Source organism: Schistocerca serialis, chromosome 7 (genome assembly GCF_023864345.2).
Source record: "Schistocerca serialis cubense isolate TAMUIC-IGC-003099 chromosome 7, iqSchSeri2.2, whole genome shotgun sequence".
NCBI classification, from domain to species: Eukaryota; Metazoa; Arthropoda; class Insecta; order Orthoptera; family Acrididae; genus Schistocerca; species Schistocerca serialis.
Genome location: NC_064644.1, coordinates 176,189,818 through 176,212,705, shown reverse-complemented (window position 1 = coordinate 176,212,705; position 22,888 = coordinate 176,189,818). Strand labels below are relative to the sequence as shown.

The 22,888-nt window shown below is 41.9% G+C and overlaps 1 protein-coding gene across 1 annotated transcript in view; it reads right to left on the bottom strand.

The window, feature by feature from the left end:
* The window catches only part of LOC126412212 (nose resistant to fluoxetine protein 6-like), a 552,579-nt gene that overhangs the window by 16,473 nt on the left and 513,218 nt on the right, over positions 1–22,888 (bottom strand). Inside the window, exon 10 of the mRNA XM_050081695.1 lies at positions 9,759–9,901. Within this exon, the coding sequence (XP_049937652.1) occupies positions 9,759–9,901 (143 nt within the window). The remainder of the gene's footprint in view (positions 1–9,758; positions 9,902–22,888) is intronic.

Sequence of the window (22,888 nt, the reverse complement as noted above, 5' to 3'; positions counted from 1 at the left end):
TGATGTTGGTAATAAACTACAATTCCTCTTTAGTAATTTTCCATGACAAGCCAGGCGAAGTAATGTAATGTGCAGGATCCAATTCGTATGTCTTGAGGCGAAGACTGTGAAAGTTTTTGAACATATCAGCAGGAAGTAGAATGTCAGTTTTTAAATATAAATCAAAGTATTCTACAAGTATTTTGCACTTGAATACATTTCATAGGTAGAAAGCTCTTTGATACTCAACCGATGTTACCGTTTCGCCTGCTAATAACCTTTTTAATTTTTCGATTGAGACTAGGTGCTTTTTCAATGAAATTGATTTGTTGTTGACATATACGTCCTAATTGTTTTGTGTTCATCTGATTTTAAATATGTTGGGCACGTTTTGAGTGAAAAGTCAACAAATTTAGCAAATCAATAAATCTGTAATATGTTATGTAGTACTGCTTTTGGTGCAATACTGCAACACTTATCGGAGAAGATTTATGTGTTTTCACATTCAATAAAAAATAGCATTAGCGAAACTGGATTTAATTTAAATTCTTCCTCGCCATTTGTTGTCTTTTGCTCACAAATGTTCATTATCAAAAATGCCTATAGTAATTCCTCAAGTTGCGGAACACAAGGGGACTGTATATTAAGGTCTTCAGTCCGCATTGCAGTTGAAATATGCTGTGCCTCGGTATGTACGGGTGAAATGGAATGCCAGCTGCTGTGACAGAGCGGTTCTAGGCGCTTCAGTCCGGGACCACGCGGCTGCGACGGTCGCAGGCTCGAATCCTGTCTCGGGCATGGATGTGTGTGATGTCCTAAGGTTAGTTAGGTTTACTTACACTTTTCATTATATGGAGGCAACTGCCACTTTTTTCACTATACAGATAACTTGCCCTAATCGTTTGGCAGTTGGTTTTGATCGTCTGAAGACTTTACAAGACGGTAAAGTACAGCATCATCTGCAAACAATATAAGAGGGTTGCTCAAATTGTCTCCTAAATTGTTTATGCAGATCAGGAACATTTTCTTGGGGAATGCCAGATTCGAACTGTGACCTTTCTGACAGGAAATCGGGAATCCAGTCACACCACTAAAGATGATACTCTGTAGGCATGCAATTTGATTATAAGTTGCTTATGAGGAACGGCGTCAAAACCCTTCAGGAAATATAGCAATATGGAATCATTTTCAGATCTCCTGTCGATAGCACTTATTACTTCCTGAGAATAAAGAGGAAGTTGTGTTTCATAAGAATGATATTTTCTGAATCCGTGTTGGCTGTTGGTCAATAAACTGTTCTCTTCGAAGTAAGCTGCTAAATCTTCCACGGGGTAGATGTCTGACAAGCAATTGTAAGACACAGGTAAACAAGAACAAGGGTTTATTAAGACCGCATAAAGAGATTTAATAATAAAAGAAAAAGACAGAGGCAAACAAGAACAAGAGAATGAGATTTTCACTTTGCAGCGGAGTGTGCGCTGATATGAAACTTGCTGGCAGATTATGTTAAGTTTGGAAGGGAGGAGACGAGGTACTGGCAGAAGTAAAGCTTTGAGGACGGGGCGTGAATCGTGCTTGGGTAGCTCAGTTGGTAGAGCACTTGCCCGCGAAAGGCAAAGGTCCAGAGTTGGAGTCTCGGTCCGGCACACAGTTTTAATCTGCCAGGAAGTTTCAAGAACAAGAGTCAAGAGCTTATTAAGACCGCAGTAGAGAGATTTAATAATAAAGGAAAATCTCTTCTTAGTAAAAAATGATACAACTTCTCAGACACCAAAAGGCATATGCCTGGAGCACACAGTGAATAAGCGTAGTGGGACGTGGAAACTTTGCCACTGATAATCCCTAACGACGGAGGTTGAGCGTTCGGCGTAGCTGACTGACGGGTACGTCTCAGAATGTCGCTGGAGAGTCGTACGTTCCGCTGCGGTTTCTTCCGACCGCTCTCTGACTGATGGACTGCTAAGAGCCGGTGCACAAATTGTCTCAGAACCTCGGTGGAGCGAATTGCGGAGGTGTTGGCTTGCCCTGTGTAGCGGGGGCGCGGAGAAATTCATGCCGATCCAGTTCCACACAAGTGACACGCCGGAGGAAATAGGTCCCTAGCACGGAGGATCTCTTGGCGCTTGTCCTGCAGTCTTACGTCCTTGTTGTGATCAGCCCAGCCTCTTATATATGCAATCCCGTAATCCTTCAATGCCCGAGAGGTTGCCAATCTCTTTAGACGAACATCGGGTACATGGCCAAACCAACAGTATATGTTCCAAAATCCTACTTCGAATCGACATTAGTGTTATGGGTGTGTAATTCAGCAGATTACTCCTATTTCCTTTCTGGAGTATTCGTGTAATATGTGCAACTTTCCATTCTTTCAACGAGCGAAGACTTGTCTATGATTGTTAAGTATGGAGATATTGTATCAGCATACTCTGAAAGAAACCTAACTGGTATAGAATCTGGAGCGAAGGCCTTGCTTTTATTAAGTGATGTAAGTTACTTCGTTACACCTAGGATATCTATGTCTAAGTTACTCATGTTGGCAGTTGTTCCTGATTCGCCGGCCGTGGTGGCCGAGCGGTTCTAGGCACTACAGTCTGGAACCTCGCAACCGCTACGGTCGCAAGTTCGGATCCTTCCTCGGGCATGGATGTGTGTGATGTCCTTAGGTTAGTTAGGTTTAAGTAGTTCTAAGTTCTAGGGGACTGATGACCTCAGAAGTTAAGTCCCATAGTGCTCAGAACCATTTGAACCATTTTTTGTTGTTCCTGATTCGAATTCTGGAATATTTACTTAGACTTTCTTGGTGAAGGAATTTAGGAAAACTGTGTATAGCAACTCTACTATAGTGGCAATTTCAGCAATAATATTACCGATGCTATCGCGCAGTGAAGGTATTGATTACGTCTTGTCACTGATGTACTTTAAATATAATAGAATCTCTTTGGATTTTCTACCAGATTTCAAGACAGAGCTTCGTTGTGGAAACTATTAAAATCATCTCTCTTTGAAGTTCTCACTGATTTTGAGCTTCCATTAGACTTCGCCAGTCTTGGGGATTTTGCGTTCTTTTAAGTTTGGCATGTTTCTTTCGTTGCTTCTGCAACAGTGTTCTGACCTGTTTTATTTGGTATATATGTCTCAATTGCCATCGATACTATTTCTTTGAATTTAAACCAGTCTGGTCTGTATTTACATAAAGGAGTGGAGATGTCTCTTAGAAAACCGTCAAGAGAATTTTTATCTTCTTTTTGAAAGGGATATAAGGGTGAGTTACTAACTATTGCCACCGAGAAAAACTCCGAAAATAAGGAATGAGCTGGAAAGTTTGTGGTACAAAAGTTGCATAGGACAACGGGGTCCATAATATGACGTTGGTTCTTTGTTGCTAGCTACGGTCGCTTCAGAGATATGAATGTCAACTTTGTTTTTTTAAATGGGATACTATACTTTGGTACTTATTTTCTGATAGCTGTTCTCGAGACGAATCCAGTGATGTGTAGCTGTAAAGTCTTTGAAGGTCAACGAAGATCAAAAAGGTGGCATGAACGTCCATTTACAGAATGTGTTCGAAGTGATGACCATTGGTATGAATGCAGTGCTGAATCTTCGTATCATGGATTGAGTGGTATTCCTTATCACTTTGACACTTATCGAAGCACTTGTTCTGACAATTCTGTCTCATACATCGCGCAAATAGTAAATATTCGTCGCATACGCCGTATCCATCTAAAGTGCCATTGACATATGAACACCATTCGACGGTTTAGCAATACAACGCTAATAGGAACGGTAAGGCCAGTATCGTCGAATCAAGCGAATGAGAATTATGTATTCCTTCGATGAACAAATCGATATGCTTCTCATTTACGAAGAATGCCAACGAAATTCAGTGGGAGCTACAGACTTATACGCTGAAAGATATCCTGAACGTACTCACCCTATACGTCGTACACTTAAATGTGTGTTTGATAAATTGAGAACAACTGGATCTTCAATGCATCCGAAACATATCCAGCAAAGGAAAGTTACTAACGAGGAAACGGAAATTGGTACTGTTGCCACTGTGTTTGGAGATCATTGCGTTAGTTCGCGTCAAATCGCAAGAGAATCTTGCATGAGCCAGAGTAATGTTGTTCGTGTTCTGCATCGTCATGAATATCGTCCTTACCATGTCAGTCTCCACCAAGAATTAACTGATACGGATTGTATGCGTCGCACTGAATTCTGCCGATGGGCTCAACTTCAGATTCAGAGGGATGACACATTTATTAATTTGATTTTATTCACTGTCGAGGCTACATTCAGGAACCATGGAAATGTTAATTTGCATGACATGCATTACGGGGCAACTGAAAATCCATATTGGTTGCGGCAAGTTGCACACCAAAAACGGTGGTCGGTGAATGTACGGTGTGGGATTCTGGAGGACAGAAATATAGGACCCTGTTTTATCGAAGGAAATCTTAATGGTGGGAAGTACACCACATTCCTGCAAGAAACATTAGGTGTGTTATTGGAAGAAATACCTTTAGGAACGAGGAATAGAATGGGATATCAACACGATGGATGTTCGGGACATTTTTCGCTAATAGCTAGAAATGAGTTGCAGAGACAATTCCCAAATCGTTTGAGTAGACGCGGGTATGCTCTTTCGCCAGACTTGACGTCTCTGGATTTTTTTTGTGGGGATTCGTAAAAGACATTGTTTATAAAGACGTTCCAACGACATCTGAAGGTATGCGAGAGAGAATTGTCAGAGCATGCGCTTCGATAAGTGCCACTGTGATAAGGAATACCACTCAATCCATGATAAGAAGATTGCAGCATTGCATTGATACCAAGGTCATCAGTTTGAACACCTTCTGTAAATGAACGTTCATGCCACCTTTTTGACCTTCGTTGATCTTCAAAGACCTTACTGTTACACATCACTGGATTCGTCTCGATAGTCGCTATCAGAAAATAAGTACCAAATTATAGCACCCGATTTAAAAAAACAAAGTTGACCTTCTCATCTCTGAAGCGACCACACCTAGCAACGAAAAACCAACGTCATATTTTGGCCCCGTTGTCCCATGCAACTTTTGTCCCACGAACTTTCCAGATCCTATCATACTTTCGCAGTTATTCTTGGTGGCAATAGTTAGTGACTCACCCTGTATAATTGCGGTTATTTTTGGTGGATTCGGATGAAAGCACAGTAGTTTCGTTGTCAGACAGGAAGACAAATAAACCAATTTAATTGTTAATTTTATGCTGCTAAAATTCGCAAATGTTTGAGGTAAAATTTACACAAACGTCAATTCTACTCTTTGTAAGAGCTACAACAAGGAGTTTTTAATATTCAAGGACGATTTTAACCGAAAGCTCGTGCAGCACGCATTCGCTGTAGCTTAGATGGTTTTTGTTGGCTACTTTGAAGCTGTTTCTCGATTTGATAGACCGCAAGTGTACTGTATCAAGTTGTTCAACTCGACTGCCCCTACAAAACGGTGGTACGTTCTACACGGTTATCGTTTACACCCTGCATAATCAGTGTTTATTTATTATATGCTAACGTGCTGTGAACAGATTCGTAAGGTCAAATAAAGAGGGAATGAAAATTGACAGCGAAAACTTATAGGGGTGAAAGTATAAAGTAATAGAAGCAAGCGTTACGCCAAACAAGCGTCCACAAAAGTGCAGTTTGTGGGTTAATTGGGGTCAACTGAATAGTGAAGTGTACAGAACGCCCATTGATAAGTTTGAAGAACCAGAATATGAATTGAACAGCCTTCTCAAGCAATACGAAGTGATCCAGGGGCTGTGTGGCGACGAGTAAAATTTTTTGGTTTGTTATTAGTTTTGTAAGTTGAAATGTTTGGTAGTCTTGTGCGATTTTAAGGTACCACAGCCATTTGCAAGGGGCTGAAAACTTTTTGTGTGAACAGCCAAAAATGGATGGAAAAGATACTATTCATAGGCTTCAGTGCACAGATCAACAATTCAGCTCGCCGAAATTGAAATAAAATATTATAACTTTCTAAGAATAAGCCAGAGGAGTCAGATACCACGACGATAAATAAAAGTCTACTGTCATTTAAGTGAGCTGTGGATTCTGACAAATACTCACAAGCACAAGAATTAGTTTGAAAATTCATTACAGATTGTTCTATCGTAGTTAGCAATTGGTACAGTTTAGAGAGTTTTGTTCCTGAAGTTAATAGCTCACCTTAAAAGTGGAGAATAATCTCATTCGGTTGCCTCACAGTTTTCTACAATGTAGCGGGTGAAACTAAATCACAGCACGTAAAACTAAACTCGGGTTTTCAAATTAAATTATTAATCCAAGTACGTTCATTTTCACACCGTTTCTCAAGATGTGCGCGATATCTCATTCGATCGGAAAACCAATCACATCAGTCGTCATTAACGCCATCTGGGGCTTAAGCGGACACAGACGCGGACAGAATCATCTGAACTGTCTCTTTCTAACGTTTGTACCTTTTGTTAAATTACAGTATCACAGTAAAATTTGGTACAGTTTCATTATTACTTACACGAATACAGTGCTGTCATTTTAGTTTTGTATCTTATTTATTAAGGTAAGTTAATCTAACACCTTTTTCTGGCTTTTGGCACGAAAATTGGTTTTTACTTGCTAATTCAAAAAGTAAATGTTCCAAAAAATTTTAATAGAGGTAGCTTCATAAAAACTTCTACCCTAGGTTTTTAGAAAAAGCTGAACCTCACTGCAAAAATAGAACTTTTAACTTCAATATTACGTGCTTTTAAGATTTCGAGGAAAGTAGAATAATTCGAAAACTAAATGAGGTAGCTTCATGAAAACCTCTATATAATGCTTTTATAACCATCGCAACATAATTCCGAAGTTAAAACATTCCAAGTTCAGTATTATGCACTTTCAAAATGTAGAAAAAATTGTATTAAGTGTATTTTTGAAGAAACAAATAGCGGATCACTCCGAGACTCAGAACCTAAGGCCTTTGCATAGTTTTATATAATCCGGCTAACTTTTGTAACAGTATTTAAACATTTAATTTCACGTAAGATTATTAGGCAGTCTCTTTGTTCCTCTATTCATGGTAGGCATTAGGCTTGCCTTGGCTTGGCGTTGGCCGAGCGAAAGAGAAAATTCATTTTCTCGCTTGCCACACTAAACATACCGATAAGTGCTTGCTTCCCAAAAGCATCTTTGACAGAACGGAATACCTCCATTTAGAGGTACGAGTGTAGAGTGAACAGTAAGATACAATGCACTGAATTAGTATTGTACTTCCTGTCAATGTAGGCTATGGATGGAGTTTGAGTCCAGTTGGATAGGGACCTAATTGGAAATTTACATTTCAAACACGTTTGTACTTACTAGGACATATTCCATGTTGAACTCTCTAGCGGTTCGCAACAACGCACTTATCTCGCATATGTATTGTTTCCATGTCTTCGATTGTATTGTCGTATACTTAACACTTGTGTCAGTTTCCACTATTAATTAGGTTATGCTCTGTATACAATATAGGTGGGAAGCAATATTTGTGGGAACCATTCACCCCGAAAGATGATTAATAAGAGTGCATTATTGAAGGATGAGCTGGAAATGCCTTGGGATAAACTTCGAAAATTGGCACAACAAAGCCATAGTAAAACTACACTCATCCATTCATTAAAAGGGTGATTACATCCTAAAACTGTCTAGTATTCAGTAATCCTGACTGTGAAGCAAATCTGCAAAGAGTCCGGAAGCAGCTCAAAGAAAAAGTGTCATTAGAAACTCACGGGCCCTAACAAATTCCAATATATGGCTTTGTCGGAAATCATACTTTTTAAGTTTAAGACGAGTATTTGTTTATCTGAGATTTACTCAGTTCATACCACAGACGTGAATTTTGCGTAAACTGACATCCTGGTATTTTGTTACACTCAGAGAGCATTGCCAGCCGACTGCCAGATTCTCGATTTGATCGAAATAAAAATAATTAAAATGTTATTAAATTGGGTTGGTATTTGGTGGACAGTAAAACCAGTAAGATATTTAGAAAAATGAAATTGTCATCTATTTCTTCTACCACTGCCAATTCCTGACTTTCCTGTTTCAGTCGCGAATGGTGTGTGGTAACAATGACAGTTGATAAATCTTCGTATGAGCCCGAATCTCTCTGATTTTACGTTCACTTTCTTTTTGCAAGACATATAATGAAGGCAGAAAAATATTGGTTGGCTCTTCTACCAACGTAAGGTCTCAGTAGTTAAACAGTAAACCACATCATGATGAAGAACGCAGGAATTGGATGAACATTCTCTATGACAATTTCTCACTTGCTAGAATTATGATAAAGATAAAATACGCTGCTCCTCTTCGTAGGTTCACTAGTTTGTTTTTCAATCGTACTTGGTAATTGTCTTGGACTGAGGAGCATTTGTCGAATCTCAGAGTTTTGGAGACCTTCGTGAGTAGTCTTTACTCCATGTGGACTCTTCCAATGGATCTTGTTATGACATCTGCCTTTTCGACGCTTGCTCTTTCCGCATCCGATCGCTCCGTATGCATACTCCTAGATATTTCCGAACGGGACTGTTCCCAGTGATTGCTTGGATATTGTGTATTCTAACAGCAATGGTTTCGCGCCTATTTGCCCGCAAGAAGTCGTCTGTCGTAATTTCTCAGCCTCCTAACTCTTTTTCCGTTCGATAGCGGTATTATTGGGGTATCAACTCGCATTATACGTAAAAACGTGATTTCTGTGTAAAAGGGTGATTCTATGTAAAAACGTGATTTCTGTGTTAACGCTGAATTTCAGCGGGTGTTACAAAGACCTCCTTTTTATTGATTTCTGAACGCTGCTTGCTGACATGCCAGGTAAAAAATACTTGCAGTTTATGTTTAAAAAGGTCTAAGTAATGTCAGAGGACGAACTTCTTTTAGAGAATGAAGGGATGTATGCCGTCTTCGTAATGGCATGTTGTGTTGTAATCGATTTGTTTACTGCCATATTAAATTAACTAAATTTGTTAAGTGAAAGGCAATAGTAATCACATTTTATGTCGCCCTGATTTTGTTTGCACACCTGTAGTGACTGATATCATTAATGCTAGTATAACAGACTGTTACGTAAATCCATGTTATAATCACGAACAACTGGTTTTTATGTTTTCTGTCCACTGTGAGCACTGGCAACAGTGTTCTTTTGTAGTTTAATTAGTATTTCACTTAAATACGAATAGTGATTACGCATTATTCCAGCTATAGTGTTTGAGTATAACTGCACCACACCTATGATAGCTTTAATTTGGTATTTGCTAAGATAAAGGAATAAATTACCATTCTTGTGAATAGGTGAGTACTTTCCCATACAGTTCCATTTGCAGTGCTTCGGAATCAATGGTTTATTCTGATTTTCTGATTTATTAGGTACACGGGCTAATGAATTGTGCCGAGTGCAGTGGAGGGTTACTGTATGAGCAGAAGTTGTTGCTTTAAAGTGTAAGTAAATTATGTTGATAAAAAGCTAAATGCTCATTTTCAGCAATTTGTTCCTTATCTCAAAGTTCCAGCTAAGAATCGCCCACTATCAGCATAATTATGACCCTAAAAGTTTCGGGACTCATACATCGCAGTACTTCAACATGTAAGACTTAATTTTTCATTGTCGCCTGCGTTTCTGTAATGTTTCTTAATTTGGTCTCCGTTTCAAAAGTATATTAGGTTTTACATGAGCAGGGCACTTATTGATTTGGAAAAGTGAGTGGTATCTACGAGTGTAATAGCAGAAAGCAATACTTACAATATAGTACCGCCCGAAGGTGATAGGTGTCCTCGTAATCCCCCAGTGGTAGAAGAGGATGACTGAATGTGCCAAGTAGACGCAGTAGCTCAGTTTGGCCAGTGGCTGGAAACCTCGCCACGACAGAAGAGTTTTCACTGGCCCTGAATATGATGACAGTAATGTTGTTTACATGTAACAAGCAAACATAATACATGCAGGATAATCTTAAATATCTACCATTGTCCTCAGTGTAGTTTTGATAATGATGGATAATTAGATAATCGATTCAGCGTCATATCATCCATACTATTGGATTTTTCTTATTCTTACAAAACTTACATCGAACTGAACACTGAAAGTCGTACGTAGTATGTGGCATGACGTTCTGTAACAAGAGCATAGGAAGAACTGCATAGTCTTGCTTACGTTTGCACATATGCAGGGCAAACTGTATTAATTACAGTGAAGTGCTATCCACCATCTAGAAGAGGAGAAAGAGCAGGTTCGTTGGTTGTATAGAGAGACTGCGTAAGTAATGTATGTAGTTTCGTTCATTGTTTAATGTGGTTAAAGATACGTGCATTTAGAGTGCAACAGCGAAAAGAGGAGGTCATTTCCAATACAATACACGTAGCATACATGTATTTACAATAATAATTCGAGACGCAGTGAGCAGAGTCTGAAAACTGATCACTGCAACTAAAACATGTATTCATTCAACTTAGATTTATGGGCAACCTACTTAACGTATTATTAAATGTAATATGTCAATATAATCAGGGTTTTAGCATACTCTTAACGTCGTATCTAGTTTTAAGATTGGACTTACGTATAAAAATATGCCAGTATAACTGGTGCAATTGCTTGGACGGAACTGAACAGGCAGGACCTATTCTGCTCTGGACGATGATACAACTGCACAGGTTTATGAACGTAGATGTTTTTCGAAAAGACGGCCGCGACACTTTGAAATATTTCCCGCGATAGTTCAGTGGGGACATAAAAAAATTGAATTGGTCAGCACTTGGAATTATCTTGTCTGAAGTTCACTGGAATACGTAACTTTCGTGCGTTAACCTGATTTCGTTTCGAGTTGAATTTTAACTCAGTCTGCTTAGAGGAAACTGATTATTTTAGTGCTGGTCGACACCTACAATCATTTCATTCGGTGTCTATTCGACTTGCACATGCTGTGTTAGCGTTGATATGAACATAGGACAATTTTGAACTGTGAACACGTTCACTGTTGCCAGTTGTTTTAAATACAGGATGTTCGGAAATTCCATTACACACTTGTAGAGGGGAATCAGTACATGACGTTTTGAATAGGAACACATGTCCGGTAACGTCATCCAACGACTTTGCAGAGTGTGACAGTTATAGGTACCGGCGCATGTAAGTATATGTATATACAGGGTGATTCCGTGATAATGATACAAACTTTCAATGACGACGGAGAAGAATAAATGTATCAATTTGAGGTAAGGGTCCCTATACCGGAAGCGAACGAGTCGGAAGCTATAACCGAAAATCATTCTGATACATCTGACCGTGGGATACATGTGTCGGTACTGCTGCTGCTAAGAACGTGATGTATGCGACTTTCAGAGGTGATAGTACGGACCAGAACAAAAAAGAAAAGTTTAGTAAACATGGGTACTTGTTCAACAGAGGAGATGTGTTTCACACTATTGAAGATGAACAAGTGCTCATAGATCCTCGGATATGCATTTCAGAACCCAAATTTACTAGACATTTTTCTTGTTTTGTTCCATACTACCACCTCTGAAAGTTGCATACCCTACATTCTTAGCAACGACAGTACCGGCACATGTATTCCACGGTCAGATGTATCAGAATGATTTTCGCTTGTCACTTTCGACTCGTTTGTTTCCGAAACAGGACCCTTACCTCAAACTGACACATTTATCCGTCTCCATCACCATTGACAGTTTGTATAACATCATCACAGAATGATCCTGTATATACAATACATCTACAGACGCAGGCGACTGTAACTTTGGCGCTCTCTAACGTCGTTGGATAAAGTTTTCGGATATTCAAAATAGTATGTACTCACTTTCCTCTATGAGACCTACAAGTTTGTAACGGGAACTTCCGCACACCCTGCATATAATGAGTTTACAAATCACTACGTTGGGGGCTCGAGCTATTTTATATTCGTTCAACAACAGCGATGAGGTTAATCATCAGCCTGGATTTTACTTTTGTGATAAAGCTGAACTAACCCGTTAACAATGAACATTAAAAGAATAGTTATCGGCGGACATTATTTTCCACATAGCATCTTCATCCTAACGTTTATTTATTATGGTTTAAGAATCAGGAACAATTAACCATTTTTTTTTACGTGCCTGGTATGGCTACAGCATCCACTATGACAACGACGACAGAGTCGACTGGTCATGTAGTGTCACTACTCAGATTTAAGTAAAGCTTGTGGCTGCCGTGTGGCGCGTTGCGTTAGCTACCACGGGCTGTTAAGCACAGTGTGTTGACGTGTAGGTCAGAATAACACATAGGCAAAAGGACTGTGACACGGGCGAGACATGCTTGGTGAAACCTGCACCGCACATCAGTGACAGCAGAAGCTGGCAGGACGTCTTAATACACCATGCTGTGAGCTACGTGACCGGGGGCTGGGTGATAGTTCAACGACGAATATGTGTGAATTTTGAGGCAGATACGTTCCGAGTGTAGCAGGACCACCACGACATCAGGTCCATGCTAGATGACGAGAAGAATGGGTACCCCGCTTCCGAAGCGATTTAATGCTACAAATAAATTGTTGTCAAGTGTTGATACAGATTCGGGGACTTTAATAAAGTTGTACGATTCTTGACTTGATTACGTTCGAGAGAAATGTTCTACGCACGACACATATAGAAACGCTGGAATCGAAAAGAGTAATATAAATATGTTCGAAACAGCCACAGAAAGGTAAAGTTTAAGAAAACTGAAAGTGGACGAAACTGCCTTGTCAGATACTACTTTTAAAGGAAAAAAGACTTTCTGCTTATTGTAGAGAGATTGATATTTGAATTGGAGGAAAGAAAAGATCGCTAAAAGAGTTTTGTATCAATTTTGAGTTTCTAAGTTGATTTCCTTGAAGAGACAACAGAGAACTACTGAAATATGCTAGAAAACAGCAAAATAGTTACACAGACGACCTGGAATAATTATTGACTGGCGAGGAACGCAATATAAACCTCCTCCGTAACTACTCTGTATAGAATGTTGCGTTAAAACCACGTTCAAGAACTGTTTCCTTATTTAGATTTTACTCTACGACTATTTCTGTCAATCACTGCAAAAAATTGCTCGGCCGAGTGATCTTTCTCGCTCCTCAAAAGGCTTAAGAATTATTTGCGATCATCCATGTTGCAAGCTCGAGTGAATAGTGTTGTCGGCCTCTTCATGAAATCTGTCATGACAACGCAATAGGAGTATGAAGACGAGATCAATGCATTTGCTGCAAAGAAAGCACGCCGTAAACAGCTTTGAATGGCTCCAGTGTGATGAGTTCAATATGCATATATTCTTTGTTGTTTTTAGCAGCGCCGCGCGGGATTAGCCGAGCGGTCTTAGGCGCTGCAGTCATGGACTGTGCGACTGCTCCCGGTGGAGGTTCGAGTCCTCCCTCAGGCATGGGTGTGTGTGTGTGTGTTTGTCCTTAGGATAATTTAGATTAAGTAGTGTGTAAGCTTAGGGACTGATGACCTTAGCAGTTAAGTCCCATAAGATTTCACACACATTTGAACTCTTTTTTTTTTTTGTAAGTTACTTGGTGGTACATTTAAGTCGAAATGAGAGGCGGAGACATTTTTCTCTGGCTAAAGGCGGCAAACAGCTAAATTCGCCTCTGCTTGTGGGACCCGGCGCCACAGCGTTCCTGACCTTCTGTCAGCTCCTCCCATCGTCAGACGCCTGCCAGAGAGGCAGTGGGTCATGTCTCTTGCACAGCAGTCCTAACTCGCCCTCGTGATGGATGCGAGCAGGGCCTCAGACTCCATACCACATGGAATGCCGTCGCAGCAGAAGTAGGAGAGCACTGGTGACGTCGAAGCTGTAGCCCAGTGTCCGGCCACCGGCCACTGCTCGGCCCGACGCCAACAACGCATGGCGCCTACACATGCATCTCTTCACTGGGCCGGAAGACAGCTGCCTGCCAGCCGACGCCAGTCAGGTTCACCAGAGGACGGTGTGCCTGCCTCACATTGCTAACGGAAGAGGTTAAACTAACTGTAGATGGCACATCAGATGAATTCGGAATTGCGAATAACGACTACCATCAGCTGTAGAATGGAATGACGACACTGAAAATGTTTGCCGGACCGGGGCTCGAACCCGAATTTCCCGCTTATCGCGAGCGGTCGCCTTACCATCTGGCTACCCTTGCACGACTCACTGCTAGACCCAACCCTCCGTATGTCGTCAACCATGCGTCTGCGACCTGTGCTCGCACATCCATTATGTACATTCCCGTACAGGTCAGACGCTGTACTTGAATGTCGGTTGCCCGGTATTGGCAGATAAATACGATATTGCAGTGCCTGTGTTATTCTGATTACGATGCAGAGTTCATCTGGAAAAGCGAGCATGTCCAAAGGAACTTTTCATCGTAATCAGACTAACACAGGCACTGCAATATCGTATTTATCTGCCAATACCGAGCATGCGACTTTCAAGCACGATGTCCGATCTGTAAGGGAATACACATAATGGCTGTGCGAGTACAGATCGTAGACGCATGGTTGACGACATATAGAAATTTGGGTCTGGCCTGGAGTCGTGCACGGATAGCCAAATGGTAAGGCGACCGCTCGCGATAAGCGGGGAATCCGGGTTCGTGCCCAGGTCCGGCACAAATTTTCATTGTCATCATTCCATTCTACAGGTGATGGTAGTCACTATTCGAAATTGCGAATTCATCTGACGTGGTTCATAACAGCTGTGGTCAGAATAACACAACCACTGCAATATTGTAATTGTAGATGGTGTCGTAATAAATACAAATTCCTGGGAGGTAGCCCGAGGCACAGAGTAATGACGCTGAAGTTAAGATGAGTAATGTACAAGTACCAGCTCCTATATCGAGTGAAATTGTCGAGTCTGAGGTAGCAGGAATGAGTCCGGGCTGTAAAGAAGTGATTAAGTGCGGGGCTGGCAACATAGCTTATTTAATTGCAGTAGTATCTGCGCCATTGGCTGATAATGGGGGTTGTATTGAGGTCGGAGAGTCTGGGCCAGATGCACAGGGAAGTGGATGTGCCGATAATTCTTGCGTCGTACAGAGTGGAATTGCAGACGATGTTATTTTAGATACTAAGAAAATTGCATAAGAAGTTAGTAGATGTTGTGGCACGGTACAGGCACATATACCGCGTGTTTCAGAAATAAATACACACTTTTTATGGGATGATAGGTTGGATATAGATAGTTATCTTAAGTATACGAACGTGGGATCTCTGACTCGTAGTTAGTGCGCTAGACAACGCTAAAAAGTATTCGCTTTGCCTGCAGGAAACATCACCGTACTCGTACATTGTGATTACTGCAGTAAATACTCTAAGTGTGCGCCATTGACTCAAGCCGTCAAAAAACGGAACGGTGAACAATGGATAATGTTACGTTGGTGTGATCTAAGACGACTCCTGCAGCAACAGTAATTCGATTTACTAGTTCTTCCACAGTGTTTACAGGAGTTTGACACGCAAGAGCCTTCAGGTGGCTCCAAAGATAAAAATCAAGTGATGTGAGATCTGGGGATATTGCAGACCAGTGAACAGGTCCGTTATGCCGAATACAGCGTCCAGTGTATTATCTGTCCAACAACCTTCTCACTCAATTTGTGAAATTGGGAGATGCCTCATGAAGCTGGAAGAAAATCCGTCTTCTGTCCTGAAGCGACACATCTTCGAGGAGACCGGGAAATACATGTTATAGAAATACGTGGTAAACGCGACCAGTTAGACGGTGTGGAAGAGTGTAAGGCCCCACTACTTAGTTGTGAATAATTCCTGCCCAAACATTAAATCAAGATCGTTCCTGAAAATGGTGAACAGCAGTGCCTTAAGGATTTTCGCGAAACTATGCATGGGACTTGCTACTGTTGAACAGCCACAGCGACATGGAAGCGGAAGTGCAGGGACAAGTTCGGTAGAGATACAGATAAAATATGTGTAGATATATGTTTGAAATACGTTCTTCTTTTTTTTTAATTGCCTTTCGCGATGTGCCCATACAGCCGTCTCAACAATGGAATATCACTTATGACGATACGAATGCAAGGACAACACAGTATCCAGCCCACAAGCAGAGAAAATCTCTGACCCGGACGGGAATCGAATCCAGATGCCTTTGGTTAGCAAGCCGCTGAGCTGACCGTGCAGCTACCGAGGAAGACCGAAGTACTTTAAATATATGTGACACTTGCGCATGCGGGCAAAGCCATGGATAAAAAGCCCCCAGACCCTTGTACGGATTTCAACCGAACTTGGTAAACATGATGCTTACTGTCTTGAAAGACATACTGTTGCGACGGAGATAAAAAAAGGAATATTGTATTGGGGTAGAAGTTATAACGTGGAGAGAGAGAGAAGTGGGGGAGGGTGTGGAGGAGTTGGACAGATAGAGAGCAGGAAGGAAGAGATGGACATAGAAAGGCAGGAGGAGGAGATGGACAGAGAAAGGGAAAGGCGCAAATTCACAGAAAGGGAAGAGGAGGAAGTGGACAGAGAAAGAAGGGAGTAGGAGATGGATGCGAGAGGGCGCCAGAGCAGATGAACAGGCAGTGGAGGAAGGGGAGATGAACAGAGGCAGGAGAGAGGAGGGGATGGACAGAGAGAGGAGAGGAGGAGACAGGTAGTTAGGGGAGAGAGCAGGGTTGCATAGAGAGAGTGTAAGGAGGAGATGAACTGATAGAAGGTTGGAATAAACACATACGCAGGCAAACGTCGGATTCTCATTTAGTTATGTCTAAGATTTTTGAGGGATCCTCGGTGTCTCTGTAGGTTATTACCGTATTAGAAATCATAAAGCCTGGGGTTCACCCCACAGTCCATCCTATAATTTTTCTGTCATTTATCCCTTGTATCGCCTCTGCAATGTTTTCTGCACGGAAAAAATTCCACCTAAGCCAATTGTCGGAGTTGTAGATCCCCTTGTAGCTGCCTGGGTAAGATAGATTGAAAGACAAAGTACGTCAAGAAAGTCCGACTTCCACTAGGGCTACGTCTAGTAAAGCAATGCGGTGTTCAAACCAAGCTTCGCGATAAGGACAGCTCAGTACAATTATTTATCATTTTCCGTTGGTGTGATCTTACGTTTCGTAGTAGCCCGTTGTTCAGTTTTTGGAATGTAATTCTAGGTATGCTGGTGATCTCGGAGAAGTATGGTTAGTGAACATTACCTCAGATATCGTGTATAACAGAGCTAAGTGCACAAACACAGTCTTTCAAAGTGCATAAAGAAACTACTCAGTCCAGCAACTTTAATGTAACCACTTACAGACGGCATGTGGCAGCGCTAGACACTTATCAGGAGGATGCGGGAAGTGCTGTAATCTTTATGGAATGAGATGTTCACTCTGCAGCGGACTGCGCTGAGATGAACTACCTGGCAGATTAAAATTGTGTGCCGGACCGAGACCCGAACTCGAAACTTTTGCCTTTCGCGGGCAAGTGCTTTACTTTACCCAATCACGACTCACGACCTGTCCTCACAGCTTCGATTCTGCCAGTACCTTGTCTCCTACCTTCCAAACTTCACAGAAGCTCTCCTGTGATCCTTGAAGATCTAGCACTCTCGGAAACAAGGAGACGAAGTACTGGCAGAATTGAAGCTGTGACGAGGGGTCGCGAGTTGTGCTTGGGTTGCTCAGTTTGTAGAGCACTGGCCCGCGAAAGGCAAAGGTCCCGAGCCCGAGTCTCAATCCGGCACACAGTTTTAATCTGCCAGCAAGTTTCATATCAGCGCACTTTCTGTAATGCAGAGAGGGAGTGATTTATTTGACGTCCAGAAGAGTCTGATCATTGGCTTTTGGGGCAAGGATTGAAGCATTTTCGAAAGGCCTAAGTTTGGCGTACCACCGCTGTAAAAGTGTACCGTGTACGGCAAAATGCAGCACAGGCCATAGATGACAGGGGTGAACGACAGCTGCAGAAATGTGTACAGGCGAATAGACGTGCAATTGCTGAACAACTGACCGCCCAATTGAAGCAAGTGGCTATCAACTGTGCTTACTGGGCACAGTCTTCTGTTCTCATAACTATGTGAGGTACAATTCTGCCGTCTTTGCTATGGATAGGGACTGTGACTGCGCCGTCCTCATGCGAGCGGAGTTGATGACCCTTGTGCACAGCTCCAGGCGGTGTTGGTTTCTGTCACAAAGGTTGAGGCTGTTGAGGTTGATCCCTCACTCGTGGGCGAGTGGGAGGTCGCTGCAAAGTGTGGGAGGTGGCGAAAGACTTCCGCGAGGCCGATTGCAGAGCCTGCCTGTTGTGTCTGACGAACATATTTCGAAGGATATCTGTGGCTGACGAAGCCAGAGCTCCAAATACTAAGAGAAAGCACTGGAGCTTAAATCGTTATAGGCACGGAAAGCTGGATAAGGCTGAAAAAACGTTCAAACGAAATTTATACAAAGAACCAAGCGGTGTACAGAGAGGATAGATTAAACACAGTTGGTGCTGGAGTGTTTATTGCTGTCAGAGGTAGTTTACTTTGTAGTGAAATTGAAGTAGATACTTAGGTAGAAGTTAGAAGTTATACTTGGCCGCCAGAATAAATTAATAATTGATTCCTTTTACCTTCTCTCTCTCCCCCCCCCCCCCCCCCCCCCCCACCTCTGACTCGGATGATACAGTTTCTGAAGAGTTTAAAGAAAACTTGAGTTTCATTTCAAGTAGGTACCCCATTGCTACAATTAGAGTTGGTGGTGACTTCAATCTACCCTCGATACGATGGCGAAAATACATGTTCAAAGTCGCTGCTAGGTATCGTCCGACTACGTTCTCAAAGCGTTCTCAGAAAATTATTTAGTTATTTAGAACAATTAGTTCAGGAGACTACTCGAAGTGTAAATGGTTGCAAGAACATATTTGACCTTTTTGCAACAAATATTCCTGAGCTAATATGGAGCGTCATGATGGATGCAGAGATTAGTGTTGATCAGGTTGTTGTAGTGAGACTAAATGCTATGCCGGCCGCTGTGGCCTCTAAACTTACTTGCATCTGCGTTAAAAGATAACAGAGAGTGGACGGGTGATGGATTCAGATAGAGCTGTAGCGAAGTACGATTTAATGGTTGACTGATTCATTCTAGAGAAGGAGAAGTTGCTGTAGGTCAATTTTTTTCCCTTGTTCTGTCCGGATGCAACAGTCGCGTGACATAGCCTGCGTTCTACTCGTATACAGCCACGTGTTCTGTATGCCTTTAAAGCACTGTCTGCTTGCGATCGTTAATGGTAAACATGTCGGTCATCAGAGGACTTCCATCTCATATGTGATCAACCTTGACACATTGCTCTAAACGATCTTTGATTTATGTGATGTATTCCATCCCCCCTATAGCATCTTGGGTGTAAAATCGAGACATCAGCATCATAACTAAGTTAGCGATAGGAGCTTGTGATGCGTTGCAATCCCCATGTATACATTTGCCCGACAGATGTGTTGTTTACAGAGTTAGTGATGGACTGAGTTATAATTTTCACACTTCGGACGCTCCTGCTATGCGTTTATTTGTTTCCATGTAGGATGTATCCCCTGCTACTAACGATCATTTTATATTGGTTTGATGCAGTCATTGTATAATTCCTGAGCGGTGTTCGGATGTGAACAGTGGACACTATACGTCTCTGGAAAGCTGTATTGTGCTCGAATCTCATAGAGCAGGTGTTTTACGGTTCGATAACATAGTTTTTCGTAGAGAAACCAGGAAGGAGGATTATGTACTGAGGTTGAATTATATTTCTCACAAATGAATATTAACAACGCTGCGTTCCATACGTCTGATAGGTCGGAAGCGCAGGTGATATAACACTATAGGCCCGTTTTGAGTGCAGAACGATGTAGCCTTAGGAGTGCGTGTGTTTATGTTCTCTCTTACCGATACATTCCAGGTACCGATCCTAGACTCTTAGAACAGTACTTCAGAGTTGATAGCTTGGTTGATTTACGTAAAAATGCGCCGAACTTCATCTGTCTGGAGCTCCATCGCCTCTAAAAATCATTCCTTTCTTGTTCTTCTTAACTGTCTGATATTACATCATGGCACTTTGAAATCTATTACTATACGTCGATAAGGAGTGCTAAGCTCTCGCCATGGATGCATCTCGAGATTGGAGAGGACTCGGAAAGCTCCATTCATTCACTCCAGGTGGAGTGTAGCGGTCTTTTCTGGTCTGTTGCAGATTAATTCGCTAAAGGTGTTGCAATGCGGGTTGGTCAATGACAGTGTGAGGAGGGTTTTTCACTCTCTAATTTTACCCTAAGACATCGAGAATGCTTCGTGACTCCCATATCCAGAGAGAGATAGATCGTAAATTAAACATTACGTTTGAGGTGATAGAAATATGTGGAGGGCTGTCTGGTATACTTTGATTATTTATTTGTTCGAGAATTAAAATTGAATGGGTGTACTGCACAGTCATCTATACATTTTCGCACTGATACTCGCAAAGTGGAGAAGGGGTGGTTTAGCTATGATACTCAAATTGGGAAAACATGCTGCCACATCATTGGGCAGCGCTGAAGTTACTGTAAAATTGTTCACACTATGAACTATGATGCTTATTATTAGAGTGCACGGTTGGTGTCTTATCCATCCCATCCATGCACTGGCTACCAGATAATGATTGACTGATATCGCTTGTTTGAGTTGGGAAAAAGTTTTGGTGGATGGACAGCAACTTCTGGGGTGGATAGCACCAAAACACCGACCGCGTACGTGAATGCAATATGAGAAATCAGCCGAAAGGGAATGCAGAGTCATCAGCTATTCCGTCAGTGTGAGAGAAGAGTCTAAATGTAGAGCTCGTGAATGACCTTCGAACTGTAGTTTGGAGACCTACGCCAACGCAGTACAACTGTTCGAGTTTGCTTATGTTGTAACTGTTTTATTTAAAATCAACCGGTGTGTGACGTGTTATGCTATCCGCCGTAAGAATTTGATTTACATCATGCAACGTCTAGTTATCTGCGGAAGGCCGTGGATCAGAACTTCTCAGCGTCAGGTTAGAACCTGACACTGCCCTCGTAGTCGTGGCAGAGAAACGAAATGTTTGGCATTGTACGAAAGCGCGTTAGAAAACAGTGTTTGAACCGGGACCAGAGGGAGCATCTCTTGTGACTTAGTATAGTCTGTGGGATACGATCATTCGCCTAGAGTATAGGTGATCAAACTTTATAGTGGCCTCTGCGGTATCTGTATATTTAATAGGCGGCAGTAGCAGAAGCAATTTAAGGTGTGGATTCGGTGAGGGATTGGGTATACTGTTAGGAATGCTTGGAGGGCTGCACGCTTCGCTATTCTGGGGTGAGCGTTGCAAAATCTCTTTCTCCGTCCTGGAGGCCCACCGCAGGTCTGCGTCATTGCTTCGGCATCAATGCCTATGTGACTTCTATATCAGATGAAGTTAGTGGAACTTCTATAGTTCGTAATTTTTCTATGTTGGGTGAGGGGGGGGGGGGGAGAGAATAACGATGATAGCATGTTGGGCTGATTTATTTGAATGGACGCGGATCTGTGGTACTTGTATGTAGTTTGGGGTCGTACCACAATGTGAGCATTTCCATCGAATGGTCAAAACCTGCTCCTGTTGCACTAATTCAGATCGTTCTGTTTCTACATGGGATGCAGAAGGTGGTGGATCTGTCTTTCTCCAACTTCTGGTCAGTTACGACTTAAAATGGAGTGATCACATGAGCGAAGCCGTAGAAATGGGCGTGGCTACAAGATGCGTAGGGGATGACTAAGACCAGGTTGTAATTTTACTATAGCAGACAGGTTTGAGGAAGGTGACTCGTTTCGAGATATGTTAGTGCCAGAAATATGATTCACTCATGGGTGTGATCCGTTGCAGGTATGTGCTTGAATGGAAAGACCTGATTCCAAATGATGGACATCATTTCTAGAGGATAGCGTAAGACTAGAGAGCTGAAAAAGTTAGCGTACATTTTATTTGACCTCAATCGGCACATCATCTACTACTACTGTTTGTGTTCCAGTCAATCAGTCATCGCCTATAACTCTGTGGATATATAGCAGAAGCTATGACATGGTATCGAGACAGAATGGGCTAGAAATAGTATAGAATTATCTGTTTGAGAGAGTGTCAAATACCTCTTACGTACTGTGTTCCTTAGCCAAATCACTTTCAAAATGCGATAATTTTGTCTCGAGGGTGCATCGTGGGCTTACACCCTCCTACGATCACCGTCATGGTATTTGTCCGGAAAAAAACCATCTCATTCAGAGGTAATGTCGTATCTAGATTCGTAAAGTGGGTATAGCTTTTAACCTGGATACTTGTGTGCGCCTGTAGAACGAAGATCGCTTGTAATAGTAACATACGGTAGTTGCTGCGATCGGATTTTTCTTTAACATCAGGCCAATTACGTCTCTCTTTCTGAGACACAATTGTCGCACTTGCAAGAAAAACATAAGAGACATGGCCACCCGTGGTTGATTTTCGATCAGTATTATTTCGTATCGTGGGCAATCAGTTATTGACGAAGTATTTTACTTAGTAGTTCTGGTGTGTGGCTGATATGTTCGCATTTGAGCACCAGGTTTATAAAGTATGTGTTTGTGGAACAGAAATAACTATGTCCAGTCGTAAGGAGAGTATGGTTTTGCCTTGGGGTACTGTGATAGCAAAGGGAAGAGTATTTCAAATGATAAGAAAGGTAGTGATATTTCTATTTCCAGAGCTACTGCCGACAGCAGGGTGTATTTCTGATACTTCGCTCATTGTCGAGTGCTGTTCAATTGAGACTGCGATCGTAACATTTAATTGTGAGTATAATGATACAATATATTTGTGACAGGTTTTCTAGAATGATTCCGTGCATGCATGGCCTGTGGTGGGAATGATTAATGTTTCCCATTAACTGCAGCAGCT